The following is a 16,520-nucleotide window of genomic DNA, read 5'->3' as shown; positions in this document are numbered from 1 at the left end:
AAAAAGATGGGGGTCTACTCGGGTTCAGGAGGGGGACACAGCCTGCCCGACAACTCATTTAGAAGAACTGACAGCTGCAAGAGGCACAATATACTGCCGAAAGGAAATCTAAAAAAAAAAAAATAAAGCATGAAAACAAGAATAAAAAATGTAAATAAAAAATAGAGAATAATTACACACACAAATGACACATAGACACATAGCAAAGGCGCTATATGAGACAGATGGAGACATATTCAGATGTGAAAGGCAATATATAGAAGGGTAAAGGCACTATATACTGTAATACAGACACAGAAGATACCACACAAGTGCCACATTATATGTGTGAAAGGCACTACAGAGTTAACACAAAAGTGCTACGTGACAAATAGGCATAAACAAGACAATGTGGGAGATCTACAGTATATGGACATGAAAGGTGCCATATGATAATACATCATACATCAGTGTTATAAAAGGTGCTATATAACAGACACATACATGTGAAAAGTGCTATACAATAAAGAGACAAATGTAAATGATACTATAAACGATATATTGATGTGAATGGTGATATACAGAGGAGTGAAGGCTCAATATCAGATAGAGAAAGTTCATACTATAAAAGATGACACATGATGGACAGGAAAGGCACTGCAGAGATAGACAGGGAATACAAAATGTGTCATGTAACAAAGAGACATTTGTAAGAGACAATATGAGATCTGCATAGACTAGAAAGCTGCTATATGAGGTACATCAATACTACAATATGTGCTGTGTAATAGGGTAATACATACATACATATAATTACATATATATATATACACATATACATACATATATATATATATATATATATATATATATATATATATATATATATATATATATATACATATATATATATATATATATATATATACATATATATATACATATACACATATATATATATATATATACATATACATATACACATATATATACATATATATATATATATACATATATATATATATATATATATATATATATACATATACATATACATATATATATATATATATATATACATATACATATACATATATATATATATATACACACACATATATACACATATATATATGAAAGGAACTACACAATGGACATACAGCATCTTTCACATCTACCTATCCAAGATATGTATATGTTAAAGATGCTATATAAAATAGATACTACAAACGTTGCTATAACACACATAGATTTGAAAGGCACTATACAAAAGAGCAACAAATATGAAAGACCCAATTAAGATATGCAAATGTGAAAGGGGCTATATAAAAAAAATATGTGAAAGGTACTGTATAAGATATAGATGGATATGTAAGGCACTATAATGAAAGATGGACAGATGTGGGGCACTATATACGATAGATAGATAGATAGATAGATAGATAGATAGATAGATAGATAGATAGATAGATGGATAGATGGATAGATGGATGTGAAAGGCACTATATAATAGATAGATAAGATATGAAAGGAGGAGGTTGGGAGCATACACTGATCACAGCGCACTGCCACACCCACCACCCGATGAACCACCCAGACTGAGATCCGAGTACAGTCCTGCAGCGGGTGGCACCTCAGCACCACACTGAACATGGTTAGGGTTTTATTTTTATTTTTTTTACAGCAGCTGGAGTGCCAATCCTGCCACAAATCCCCGAGTTTTCCCTGTGCGTTGGAAGAGCTGCTTGCACTATATAATAGACAGACAGACAGAGGTGAAAGGCAAATCATAGGTTAGACACAAACCTATAAAAGACACCAAATAAGATGGACAGAGAGACATGAAAGACGCTATATACGACAGATGCTGAACTTTACTCAAAACAGACAATTATTGAATAAAAGCAAAAGCTGCTTAAAGTGAAGTAAACATTGCATGAAGCTGATACATACTGTATGTTAATAGTTATTGACTGAAAGGTTTTATATAAAAGCATCTGGAGTGACATGAGCCATGTGTCCTGTGTGCAGCCACTAGGTGGCACTGTCCCCCTGTCCCAGAGCTCCCCTCCCATGCCCGCCTGTTCCCTACAGGTTGTCAACTCCCCCACCATCTTCTCCCAGTGCCTACTAAGTGTCTCTGCTGCCTTTGCTTCTTCACGCTCTCCAGACGCCAGCCACAGCCCACATGACTCAGTCCGCTCCTTCTTACCTGTGACCAGTGGGGCATGCACCAGTCCAGTGGGCTCCAGGATGACCACTGGCTGTAGTCTAGGGGACAGCTGAGTGCCGGGCTCCTCCAGATTGACGGGGAGGTAAACCTGAGGTGGAGCTCCAGCGAGGACGGAGAGCCGGCCGACTTTTCCTGCGGCCAGACTGGACTGGTCTGCCTCTGCCTGCAAGGATAACAAGAGGGTAAGACATCCATGTTAAGACTGAAATTGGATGGAGAGGACTGAGAAGAGTTCAGACTGTGGGGGTCTCTCCCACTAGTTATCGGATTAAAAAGTCCAGCATACTGAAGCAGAAAAACAAGGCCTTTAAACTTCGAAAGACAAAGATTAGCTGCCAATCCAGCTCCACCACCAAGTCAGCTGCTGTTTAATGTGCTCCGCATCAAGAATAACAAACACGTCCTGCACCTGTAAGAGGCCTCTACACTCTGGGATGGCACTACATGCACAATGTAAATGCACCACCTCTAGCAGGCATGCCCAGTCCTGCCACCTAGAGCCTTAATACACTAAACACAACAACATCAAGCCATTTTAAGGAACTGGGCCCACAGCTCTGTGGCCAGGAGCGCCCTAAAACAAAGAGAAGACCACCTCACTGGGCAGTAGGTGCAAAGACCAGCCCTCTAGACACTCCACTGACTTGTACTAACCCAACATTAGTTACCCTACTGCCCCCTAGTGGTAGTAAGGGTAGTAAGGTTAGTAAGACTGAAAGGTTTCCTGCCTGGTTAACTAGGGCTTGTTCTGCCATGTTTACCAGATAACAAACATTCATATGCCATTTAAATACTCTATTGTACATGAATGAATGTTACAGATAGCCATGAAAGACACTATATGAGTCAGAGTAATAGTCAAGACTTGAAAAGGACAACATACTAGATAGACACAGAAATACCTGAAAGGCACCATATAATAAAGAGACAGTTACATTGGAAAGGTGCCATGTAACAGACAGACATATGTGTCTACACAAAGGCACTACATGACAGACAGACCTGAAAGACACTCTGTAATACATCGCTAGAGAGACCGGTCTGAGAAGTGGATAATTACAACTGAAATTCACAACAGGATCGAGGAACAAGTAGATGGAAAGATCTGAAAGTCCCTATATATGACGGATATGAAAGGGTCTATATAATAGATAAATACATCTGAGAGGCACTATATAATACACAGCTAGAGAGACAGATACGAAAGGCACTGCAAAAGATAGCTAGATACTGTAGATTCAAAAATCTGAACGACACTAACAAAATATATTGATCACCAGAATTATAATTACATCCGAAAGTCACTATATGATAGATCTGAAAGGTGCTATATTACAGAGGGATACTTAAATCTGAAAGACAATATTTAATAGATTTGAGAGGCACTATATGTGATAACTAGCTAGACAGATACTGTAGCTACCGTAGATGTGTAAGGCAGTATAGACCAGATGTGAAAGACACTATATAATGAATAGGCAGCTAGATAAATATGAAAGGCACTACAAAGGATAGCAAGCTAAATGTGAAAGGCACTATATAATAAAGACAGATATGAAAGGCACTATATACCAATACCTGTAAATCTGAGAGGCACTACATAATACACAGCTAGAGAGAGAAAGATAGATATGAAAGGCACTGCATAAGATAGCTAGATGCTGCAGATTGAAAAATCTGAAAGACACTAAAAAAATATATTGATCAACAGAATTATAATTACATTTGAGAGTCACTATATGATAAATCTGAAAGGTGCTGTATAACAGATGGATATTTAAATCTGAAAGACAATATTTAATAGATTAGAGATGCACTATATGTGATAACTAACTAGGCAGATACTGTACCTAGATGTGTGAGGCACTATATAACAGATGTGAAAGGCACTACATAATGAATGCTCAACTACATAAATATGAAAGACACTAAACAATAAATAGATATGAAAGGCACTATATAATAGGTAAATAGATATGAAAGACTATAGCTAGATAAATATGAAAGGCATGATATAATACAATGATAGCCAGCTAGCTAGCTAGATATAAAAGACCCTATATAATGGATAGACGACAATAAAAGGCACTATATAAGGCAGACAGATTGACTGATTTTCCTGAAAACAAGAAGCTGGCCGGCTCCCAGTCACGTGCCAGTGGATAAATTGGCATCTTCCAGATGCAGCCCTGCAGCTCTTATTTCAAACATCGTTCACCCACTCCTGCTTCAGCAGCTGCAGCTCTGCACTTACCTTGGCATTGGCTGGCAGACCCAGAGTGATCGTCGGGAGGGCTGTTGCGTTCGCAGGACTGAAGTGAGCCCGAGAGCCGTCTGGAAGCACCAACTGTGGTGAGGAGAAGGAAAGACAAAGAAGAAAATGGTCAGCTGCCTTGTTGGCAACCCGTAGCAAGTGTAAGACAACAGCACACGCCTGATATCCCTTCATACCCAGTATGACGCCATAAAGAGGTTATTATTTTACATAAAGGACCTAAATGGGGGGAAGGACAGAAAAATCAAGCAAATAAACTTCAGTGGACGTTCATAACACTAGGGGTGCTTCATCACAGCTGAAAAGGGCTTCAGGTGGGCCTTTGAGTGGGACCTGCAGAAGACAAATTCAGCTGCTTTGGCTGGCAATTTGAAAGAAGTGTTGTATTTAAGGTGTACTTTCAAGTTTTCAGCTACAGGGGGCAGCACATTGCTATTTTTCAAGGAAGATAAACTTCAGTGTAAATGATTGTAATTAAGTTCTGTCTCATGTTAACTCATAGGGGGTAAAAGGATATACCATATTTTAGGTAGCAAGAAGGAACTGATATTCTGTTATTGAAATTAAGAAAACACCATAAGAATTTAACATCAAACACTGACTTTCTAAGACTGGCATCACACTTCTCATTAGCACAGCGTTACCATTATAGGCACACTATGGGGGCTCATAGGTCCAGTGAGATTCTTACTTGGCCGCTGAGCTGCTTGTAAATTTGGGTTGCGTGCAGTTTAGTGGCTTGTAGTCTCAGAAATGCACTTTTGAGTTTGAGTGTGTGCGAGGTCTGCCATTTCATTACATGTGCCAGTCTCATCTGTTTAAGGTGTCTTTTCAGTGTGCAATACATTTAAGGGACACACTTCAGCTAGGGCCGCCCAGGGCATCACTTTAGTTTAGCCAACTTGCTTTTGTAACATATTGATGAATCAGTTGTCGGTTTAGGCCGCACATCAGTATGCTGAAGACACGCTTGCTTCACTTTCCATGGAGAGCCGCACTCTGTGTAGCATGCGCTGTTCAGGTCTGGCTGCAGTTCACTGTGTTAATGGCCCAGTTTAAATTTGTGCATAGCACCAACAGAGTGTAATTGTTGAGCGCAGTACCCATGAGGTTAGTCATGTAATGCGCCAAACATCACGAAACGCCCTCAACGTCAGTCACGTAACACCCATCGCATTAGACTACAGTTAATATCAGGGTCTCGTTACATTATGGTTAAGATTAGGGCTGTAGGAGGATTATCTGACTCAAAGGGCGTTTTGTGATTGACGCTGTGGGCTTTACCTGACCGGTGCCATAGGTACTGCAAGCTGCTGTTAGACCCTTCTCGCATGGTGGGCAGCATTGGAATATATTTAAGCTGCACTGCAAGATCATTCAATACACTGAAGAGGCAGTTTTCTGTTTAATGTATTTTATGATGCCATTCATAGTTTACAGGAGGGCAGCACATCAATGTGCAAATTTAGAGTGAAGGAGGCAACAACATCAACGTGAGAATTGTTATCATTCAGGATGTGCAGAACTGTTTATTTAAGACGGCCCTTTCAGTTTGGTTAGGAGTGGGTGAATTCTGCAATGCTTTAAAATATATATGTACTATTTAGACTGTAGGGGGCAGTATTCTGATGTACAGGGTGGTCCAGATCTAATTATGCAGATCGTCTGGATGACTTTGATTTATGCGGGGACAATTCCAGTTCGGCGCAAAGACGATTCTTCATGTTGTCAGTTCACACACTTCTCGATGGTCCGGGATTTTTCTATGTAATAAACTTAAGTTATAACGTAATGAAAATTGCATAATTAGATCTGGACTCTATATTAATGCCCCTCTTCAGATTTTAAGAAATGCGGGCAACACATCAATGTATGGAAGACACACCTCCTTGACTTTAGGGTCAGTAGAAGCACAATAAGGAGGTCAGGGTTTGCTTCCCAGATCCTCCCTCAGTGGAGTTTCCCCATGTCGCGGTGGGTTTCCTCCAGGTGGGTTTCCACTGGTCCCACTGTTTGAAGACATGCAAGTTATGTGAACTGGAAATGCTAAACTGGCACGTGTGTGTGTGTGTGTGTGTTTGGCCTGCAATGGACTGGCACCCTATTCAGGGTTTGTGCTAGCTTGGATAGGCTTCAGGACCCCCTGTGACCCTGCTCTCAATGTAAGATGCGCTTTTCAGGTGTGGCCCCAGGGGGCAGCACTTCAGTGTGTTAGTGAGGAGCGAGTGAGGTCCGGAGCGCGAGCTGATAGCCACACCCACCAAAGCACCTGGATTAGGACCCGAGTGCAATGACGCAATTTAAATTTGTGCAGTAGCGGGCAGCGAGAGAATGTGTTTGAGCAGCACTGCAGTGTCATTCAGTAAATTGGAGTTGCACCTTACAATTTAGGCAGCTAGAAGGCAGTAACTTAATGTATTGATGATGCCATTCACGGTTTATGAGGTAGGGGGCAGCACATTAACCTGTAAACTTAGACTGAAAGGAGGGAACACGTTGACATAGTTAAGAGCATTGTTACAATTTAGGATGCACTGAATTGCTTATTTAAGACCCCCTTCCCAATTTAGTCAACAGGGATCAACTTTTCAATGCTTTCAAATGTATTTTGTTCTTTTACTGCAGGAGCAGTATTTTAATATCTCAAAGACACTTTACACAATTTAAGAGGTAGGGCCGGCACATCAATGCATTTAAGACTGAAGGGGGCAGCACATCAACATAGTTAAGAGAACTGCTAGAATTTACAGATTTGTTTATTTAAGAAGCCCCTTTCAGTCTGGCCACGAGGGTTCAACTCTTCAAAACGTTTAACTCCACATGTATTCTTTAGCTTGCAGGGGGCAGCAGTTTATTGTATTTATGACGTCATCCATAGTTTGCAAGGTAGGGAGCAGCACATCAGTATATTTAAGATAAATATAATGTAGGATGCACTGAACTGCTTATTTAAGACCCCCTTCCCAGTTTAGTTAGCAGGGTTCAACTCTTCAATGCTTTCAAATGCACACTTACGTTTTTAGACTGCAGGGGGCAGTATTTTAATAAATCGATGATGCTTTACATAATTTAAGAGGTAGAACCAGCAGAGCAAGGGGCAGCACATAAGTATATTTTAAGTTAGGACTCACAGAATTGCATCTGGCAGCCCGAAGCTAAGTAGGTGGAGTTGACACCAATGGGCGCCAAGTCTGCAAGCCTCCAGAGTTCTGTCTGGTTTCGGTATACCCGACTCAAATAATGACGACTATCCATTAGGTCACCTCGACGTACCTGGAGCTCCCGGGCACACATTCAGTTTATTTAAGATGTCCTTTTTCCACTTGGCCAGTAGGGGGTCATCTCCCCAATGCAAACAAATGCATGTGTCTCTTCTGGCCTGCAGGGGGCAGCACTTTAATGTATTAATGAAGCCAGGGTGAGGGTAGCTTGTCAAAGTATTTAAGGTTTGATTTTCAGTCTGACTGGCAGGGGGCAGCACGTTGATTGGTTTTCAAATGCACTTTTCAGTTTATGGACTTCTTGCCAAGAAGGAGTCTGGGATTCACGTCTTGGGTGCTCCACATATGGAGTCTGGATGTTCTTTCTGTGCCCGTGTGGGTTTCCTCCCACAGTCCAAAGACATTACTAGCCCTGATGTACAGGGAGGTCCAGATCGTCTGGATGCCTTTGATTTATGTGGAGTCAATTCTAGTTCGGCGCGAAGATGATTCTTTGTGTCCTCAGTTTACACACTTCTTGATGGTCCGGGATTTTTCGAGTGATTTTCTATGTAATAAATTTAAGTTATAGCGTAATGAAAATTGCATAATTAGATCTGGACCACCCTATAGGTGTGTGTGTGTGTTCACCCTGTGATGGATTGAAGTCCCATCCTACCTTGTGCTCAGTATTCGATCCACTAAGTGGGTTTGGGAGATGAATGGACGGACAGATGTTGCTAAAGAGAAGCAGAGAGGAAGCCCAGTTAGATCTCACCTCATGAGGAACTCCAGCGCTTGGGCCAATGACGCCATTTTCCATGTGAATGCTGTCATTCGGGGAGCTGCACTCTGATACCGGTGTGCTGCTGCTACTTGGAGAGGAATCTACAAGCAGAAAGAAGAATTCTGTCAAACCCACCATTGCTCAAGGTGACCTGCTGCTATTCAGGGCCCTCTCTTCACAAACCCAACAAGTAGAAATAAGGTTTGCAAGTCTAACTGTTCCTAGTTTCATTACATTACTTCCACCAGACTTCCTTATGAAAAGGCTGGCATACGTAAACCTGTTAAATGTCACAAGGCTGCCACACATGTAGGGAAGGATGCGCAGAGGGCTCTAGTAGCGACAAAGAGCAGCAAATCTGCAAGAAGCCAAATGGAAGGAGAGCGGCTTTTACAGAAAGTGGGCTGACTTGTGCGGAGTCTCACAGCAAATTGAGCTTCACTCCACCATCCTGCATGGATGAAGACGTCGAGAGCGAAGGCTGTACGAATGCCAGTCAGCTCATGGCGTATTACTAAATGGGTGGCAATGGCAAACCAAGAGAGGTGCCAGTCTATCAGGATCAGTAGAGAACACAGAGTCAAGTGAAGGATGCTGGGCAAAGAGCGAAACACTTCACTCATTCATTCATTTTTTTGGAATCTGTTGCTCCAACTCGGGATTGGGTGGTGGAGGGGGGGTTTGGCGTTCGGTTTAGAGAACACTACTGCACTTTTCAGGTTTGGCTGCAGAGGGCAGCACTTCAGCGTGTTAACGAAGAGTGAGTGAGGTTGGGAGCCCACCACATGCCGGACCACCTGGAATGGGACCCAAGTGCAATGACACAATTTAAATCTGTGCAGTAGGGGGCAGCATGAGAATGTGTTTGAGCAGCACTGCAGTGTCATTCGGTAAATTGAAGATGCACTTTTCTATTTAGGAAGCTAGAGGGCAGTAACTGAATATATTTGTGATGTCATTCATAGTTTGCAAGGTAGGGGGCAGCACATCAATATATTTAAGATAACTGTAATTTAGGACCCCCTTTCCCAGTTTAGTCAGCAGGGTTCAGCTCTTAAATGCTTTCAAATGTATTTATGATGCTATTCATTATTTATGAGGTAGGGGGAAGCACATAAACCAGCAAACTTAGACTGAAGGAGGCGACACATCAACATGTTTAAGAGAATTAGCAGCAGAAGAAGAAGAAAGAAGAATGTACAGAATTGCATATTTAAGATGCCCCTTTCTGTCTGGCCATGAGGGTTCAACTCTTCAAAGCTTTTAAATTCTTTAGCTTCATGGTGCTTTATTGTATTTATGATGTCAAACCCTGGGGGGGATGATTGGCTCTCTTCCATCCATGCAGCACTGTAGGTGGGTAACTAGTCCACCACAGTGCACACTTCTCACATGGAGATTATTTAGAGCCACCAACTAATGTGTCAGGAAAATGGCAGCAAATATTCCGAAGACCAGAAAATTCAGGGCTTGGAGCCTCACGGCTTTACTATTGAGAGCCTACAAATTTCAATTGTTAACCGTGACGGGCCTGGGCCAGTTCCAGCTCCAGCCCGTAAATCAGTGGTGTCCTGTTTACACTCCTCAAAACTCTCCTGATATCCTACCTAAATTGTCGGGCGGTCTGCGTCTCATGGTGGGTGGGGCACTCTCTTTCCGGGTCAGTGGGCTCTTCCGTGCTCCCAGATGCTTCTTCAGCTTGCTCTTCACCTTGAGGTTGGGTTCCGAAGCTGTAACAAGATGAGCGTCATTTCCATTTGTGTCCGAACACTTAAGAGGTCAGTAGCGGGCTGGTCAATATTCCTTACCCGTCCTGCGCAACGGAAGGTCTTCTCTGCTGTCTCGGGATGAGGGCTGTGTTGGTAGGGGCACCTCAGGATCTGGTGCCAGTGTCCTATGGGAGAAGAAGATGGTAAGGAACAGACAGGCAAGACATTGTAGTGTGGTGGTTAAGGCTTTGGACTTCAAATCCCACTACTGACACCAGCGTGTGGCCCTGGGCAAGTCACATGACCTGCCTGTGCTCCAATTGGAAAACCAAAAGAAGTGGAACCAATCCTTATAATATTCTGCTTGTGTTCGTCCATGCTAGATATAAACAACGGTTGCCACAACTACTATATCCCTCCATAACAATACCAAGGAATCTGTGCTCCTGGCAGAGTTTTGCTCTTAGGCTCATCTTCAAGTTTTCAATTCTTCGATGTGACCAGTTATCGACCGCGATATTTGACCGTTTAGTCAGTGCATACTTTGCTATTGACCGAAATTTTAATTATGACACTACCATTTTACACCTCCTCTTTCCTTTACAGCAACGTAAGCTTCCCGAAAAAAAAGAAAAGGCCCATACAACTTAGTGGCGACCAACACAAGCGGTCTCGCCGGCCTACATACTCACTCCAATGCAAAGAAGCAGAAACATCAACATCACGCCAGACCAACCAACACAGGCAAGATGCCTTAGAACAACAAAGACAGCATATGATAAAACCACAGAGCGACATTCACGGAGGATCAGCGGCAGCAAGTCTCATACCTAGACAGTGAAAACGAAAAAACGAATTACACACACAACCTTTCTGAAGAGCCAGACAACAAGAAACATTACGATGGAAAAATTACTCTTGATTCCATAACACTGACAACTCAAAACAAGATCTTCTTTCGGCTGATCCTGTTAGGGGTTGCCACAACGGATCATCTTCTCCCATACCTTTCTGTCCTCTCCATCTTGTTCTGTTACACCCATCACCTACATGTCCTCTCTCACCACATCCATAAACCTTCTCTCTTAGGCCTTCCTCTTCTCCTCTTACCTGGCAGCTCTACCCTTAGCACCCTTCTCTCATTATACTCAGCATCTCTCCTCTGCACATGACCAAACCAACGCAATCTCACCTCTCTGACTTTGTCTCCCAACCGTCCAACTTGAGCTGACCCTCTGATGTCCTCATTTCTAATCCTGTCCATCCTCATCACACCCAATGCAAATCTTAACATCTTTAACTCTGTCACATCCAGCTCTGTGTCCTGCTTTCTGGTCAGTGCCACCGTCTCTAACCCATATAACTCATATAATATATCTCTAACCCATATAATCTCGCCTCTTTGTCTCCCAACCTTCCAACCGTCCAACTTGAGCTGACCCTCTAATGTCCTCATTTCTAATCCTGTCCATCCTCATCACACCCAATGCAAATCTTAACATCTTTAACTCTGTCACATCCAGCTCTGTGTCCTGCTTTCTGGTCAGTGCCACCGTCTCTAACCCATATAACTCATATAATATATCTCTAACCCATATAATCTCGCCTCTTTGTCTCCCAACCTTCCAACCGTCCAACTTGAGCTGACCCTCTAATGTCCTCATTTCTCATCCTGTCCATCCTCATCACACCCAATGCAAATCTTAGCATCTTTAACCCTGCCACCTCCAGCTCTGTCTCCTGTGCCACAGTCTCCAGCACTTATAACACAGCTGGTCTACCATCCTGTAGACCTTCCCTTTCACTCTTGCTGATACCCGTCTGTCACTAATCACTCCTAACATTCTTCTCCACCCAGTCTACCCTGCCTGCACTCTCTTCTTCACCTCTCTTCCACAATCCCCATTACTCTGTACTGTTGATCTCAAGTATTTAAACTCCTCCACCTTCGCCAACTCTACTCCCTGCATCCTCACCATTCCACTAACCTCCCTCTCATTCACACACATGTATTCTGAAACAATTCAAAACAAATATCCCCTTTATATTACGGCACAGGCAATTCCCCGTTCATTTAGCATATTGTACGACTATCACCAAGTCACAAAGACAAACATTTAAAAAAACGATGGAGTTTATTTGCCAGGCCCTGTTTTTTTTACCTATGGTCAGTTGTACATTACAATCTCCAGAGTTGCATCGAAACCCTGGTTAAATGTACAGGTACTTGCGGCTTACACGCAGAGGAAACATTTTCGCTGACATTAACGTTTTTGCAACAAATTATGTTTTCCGACAATTATTATAGAGGTCGGTATCCTACATTACGTGATGGCCACACTTCATACACACACACACACACACACTGACTTACATGTGCCCTGCACTTCCCTTCTTATCCAATATGTTGTGTTAACCTGTTCCTGTTACACTTTGTATTGTAAATATTCCTGCTATTAATGACTTTAATAACATCCTATACTAATCATGTGACTACTCTAATCGAGTCCTCTCACAAGTCACTGCTTATTAAAATAATCTCCTTTCTTACTGTAATGTGTGATGTTCTTCTCTCCCTCATTACTCTCTCACTTCATTAATGCTTTTTATTACTGAGAAATTTTCACAAGCACGATTTGCTAGTTCTATCATAAATGTTGTAAGTCGCCTTGGATAAAAGCGTCAACCAAGTAAGTCAATGTAAATCTTGGGAATTACTGGGTACATTAACTCTTCCATTGACATGAACCAAATGTCACCTGGGATTGCCCATCTAGCACTTACCTGTATGCCACAGGTTGGTTATTGATGGGGCTGGAGTTGCGCCTCTCCAATGCCAGCTGCTGCCTCTTGCGGATCACTGCCTGGAGTTTAATTTTGACCGCTGGACTGGCCACTGCACCTAGTGGGCAGAAGAATGGGGACAAAAAATATTATTTTAGGACCAGCCTTAGAGGTGACGGGCACCTGTAGTGGAGTCTCCCATCTGGTCAAGCGGGATCTCCATGATACATGAAGTTCACAGAAAGCTGCACAGCTTGATGTTGCTTGGCTAGTCGTGTGTGTGGTCTTGACCAGCTCTAGTGAAGCCTCGATCCAAAAAAAAAATGGTGGCAGACTTCCAGGAAGTCTGAAAAAACTGAGCCAACCTGTCAGGTGTTACCAAGAAGATGGCCACACTGCTGCCCAGGATGAACTTCACCGCAGACCTCGAAAAGTCTAAAGGACCCAGTCATCTTTGAGGTTAGCTTCCAAATCCGGAGATTAACACCAACCACAGATGAGTCAATCGAGTCCACCAAGACTGGATTGTTCGAGAGACAACAGGGGTCAGGAAAAGGAACTGCGGCCACACCAATCCCAAAGACATGCATGTGGTCAGTCTGAGAGAATGGGTGGGTGGGGCCCGAGTCCGGAGTGAAGGGTGTAACCCAAGTGCGGATGTGGTCTTGAGGCGCTGTTGACTGTGTGGGCCTGAATGAGCTGATGTGGGCTAAACAAATAAGTGGGGCTCGAATGCGTGAGTGGGCACCTGAGCAGTGGAGTGGGCTCTAGGAACCCGAATAAGAAGCATGGTGCGAGTGGATATAGGCCCAGATTAAGGGTCTGAATGAGCAACTGTGGACTGAACAAATGAATGGGGCCTGGGGACCCGAGTGAGGGGCTCTAGGAAACAGCATGAGGGTCATGGGGTGAGTGGGTATAGGCCCAGACTAAGGGTTATGGTCTGAATGAGCTGATGTGGACTGAAGAAATGAGTGGGACTCGAGTAAGCGAGTGGACACATGAGTGAGGGTCTGAATGAGTAGGTGTGGACAGAACAAATGAATGGGGACCCGAGTGACCTGAGTAGTGGAGAGGGCTTTGGTTAATAGAATGAGGGTCATGGGGTGAGTGGGTATAGCCCCAGACTAAGGGTTATGGTCTGAATGAGCTGGTGTGGACTAAAGAAATGAGTGGGGCCTGAGTGAGTGGCGGGGCCCTTGGACTTGAGTGAGTTGCGTGGCCTATGGGGGTAGATTTGGAGACATGAGTGAGGGGTGTGGTTTCAGTGGGGGTTGGTCCAGATGAAGGATTCAGAGCCTGAATGAACACAAGTAGAATAAACAAATGGGTGAAGCCTCCTTGAAGGGGTGGAGCGCCGCCTCACGTTCAGTCCTTCAGCTCCCCGATTGCCTTAAATGAAGTGGCCTGGAATTCCTGGAGTTGATGTTTTTTGTATTTTTTCATTTTTTTTTTTTTAAACAATTTGTTTTAGTTCGAACACTCATCTATTTATTAAGAATGAGTTAAATGGCACATGCGTGAGCTTCACAAAAGCGCAAGTCATCGGCAGGTTTACCCTGTGCTCCACACGTGGGTGAAACTAAACAGTAAAAAATGAAACATAACTGGTCTGACTGGAAAGGCAGAAAAGGAAATTTCCAAGAAAATAAAACATGACAAGCCTTAGAAAATGAATAGTCTAGAAATCAAATAAAAGGGAATTAGAGAGAAGTAAAAAAAAACAAAAAAAAACCAACATATGGAGATAGAAGCCAAGAGAACAAGCATCCATCACATGGGGTAAACTTCAGCTGGTCGACACCACAACGCCAAATGAAATGCTTTAATGGTTTGTGTGCTCAGCGGGCCGCATCAATGCAGTCTGAGATTGGACAGTGAGTAAGAGCGAGCATTGAAGGAACTGGAAATAGAGTGATTACACATTGTGTGATATGATGCTGGGCACTTTGATGTACTGGACAATGTGCGATTTTGGGGGACTGTGCGACATCAGATGTGCTGTCATACTATGTGCTGGGTAGTGTTGGGCACTGTGCGATGGGCAAAAGTGAGCCTGCACCCCTGATATTTTATGTGGAAATGATGTATTTGGTTCGATAGATAGATATGAAAGGCACTATACAATACACAGAGACAGACAGACTGTTAGTAAAGGCGCCATATAACAAACAGACGCAGAGAGCACTATATAATAGTTAAACAGACAGAGGCTATGAAGGATAGCTGGCTCGATATCAAGGCTGACCAACTGACGATGAACCAGAATGCAACAAACACGCACAGAAAGAGAAGACCAAGTAAAAAAACAAAAACGTAGAAAGCATCGTATAGAAAAGGAAGACACAAAGAAAGTCAGCCATAATGACTTTTCCCAGGGGTATTCATTCATGCACCTCATTTAAATAATCATCACGAGATGGGGACAGTTGTGTCACTCCCGTGACAGCCAGGCATGATGTCTGATATCGTCAGCAACTCAGTCCAGCCAGTCCGGGACTCGGCCTATCAACATTAAACAGGTTTCATTTTAACTTAGAGGTCGCAGGGACGGCTCTGTGTGTGTGTGTATGTATGTATGTGTGTGTGTGTGTGTGTGTGTGTGTGTGTGTGTGTGTGTGTGTGTGTGTGTGTGTGTGTGTGTGTGTGTGTGTATGTATGTGTGTGTGTGTGTGTGTGTGTGTGTGTGTGTGTGTGTGTGTGTGTGTGTGAGAGAGAGAGCTGATGCTTATAATGCAGCCATGAGTGTTTTGGAGCCAGCAAACAGAAGAGAGGCCTGTCTGGCTAATATGTCGTGTTTTATGCCACATGACAGGGTGGAGTCTAGGATTGCAGTGGAACTCGCTGTCCCCAGGAGGTATTCATACAACACCAGCGCAGTTGGGCAGCCAGTAAAAGGGGTGAGCAGGTGAGATTTTGGAAATGTGAAACTGTGGTAGAAATCTATCAGCGCGTCATCAAATCTGACATCCCCTGCAGTATGTAGTCGTGTAACCGAATGCACTTAGGTAACGAAATCAAGAGCTGTTGTGTCAGGTTTAACATCCCCTCTTCCTAGACGTCATGTGATGTCATGCTGACTTAAAGTACAAGGGAGCCTGGGAGGATGACAGCACATTTGGAGAGTGAAAAACCCCGAATGAGCGAGACTTGCACCGAAAGGCAGAGGAGCGTAGAGAGAACTGAAACACGAAGGACTGGTTACATCAAAGGGGGATAAAGTCGATTGTATCCACTTTCAATCCCAAGCCGGCCTTGCCTTTGGTTGATTTTCGTGGAGTCCGTCAGGTACACGGTGGAGACTAACCCTGGAGGGCTGCTGGTCCTCCACAGAGACCACTCACTCAGCTCCCGCACGACAGGCACCTCCTGTGATCGTGATTTCTGTATTTTAGCCCATCTGTTAGGTGAATTAAGTGTGGCCACCTAAGGACTTAACAGGCGACAGACTCTGCTACTTTGTCATTCTATATAGCGCCTTTTCACAATGAATATCATCTCTTCAGGTGCAGTACAGCTGCTTGATTATTTTATAGCTGGACCACCGTGACTC

General features: G+C 43.3%; 1 protein-coding gene across 6 annotated transcripts in view; it reads right to left on the bottom strand.

The window, feature by feature from the left end:
• Window positions 1-16,520, bottom strand: part of hdac7a (histone deacetylase 7a) — a 278,061-nt gene that overhangs the window by 78,633 nt on the left and 182,908 nt on the right. For all 6 annotated transcript variants that reach the window (XM_039746852.1, XM_039746851.1, XM_039746854.1 and 3 more), the window contains 6 exons: window positions 12,968-13,085; window positions 10,283-10,368; window positions 10,082-10,204; window positions 8,466-8,575; window positions 4,467-4,559; window positions 2,192-2,375 (listed from right to left, as the gene is read on the bottom strand). In XM_039746852.1, the coding sequence (XP_039602786.1) occupies window positions 2,192-2,375; window positions 4,467-4,559; window positions 8,466-8,575; window positions 10,082-10,204; window positions 10,283-10,368; window positions 12,968-13,085 (714 nt within the window). The remainder of the gene's footprint in view (window positions 1-2,191; window positions 2,376-4,466; window positions 4,560-8,465; window positions 8,576-10,081; window positions 10,205-10,282; window positions 10,369-12,967; window positions 13,086-16,520) is intronic.

The sequence above is a fragment of the Polypterus senegalus genome, chromosome 3 (assembly GCF_016835505.1).
Source record: "Polypterus senegalus isolate Bchr_013 chromosome 3, ASM1683550v1, whole genome shotgun sequence".
NCBI lineage: Eukaryota > Metazoa > Chordata > Cladistia > Polypteriformes > Polypteridae > Polypterus > Polypterus senegalus.
Note: the sequence above shows the minus strand (reverse complement) of the source record. Positions and strands in the feature narration are given on the sequence as shown.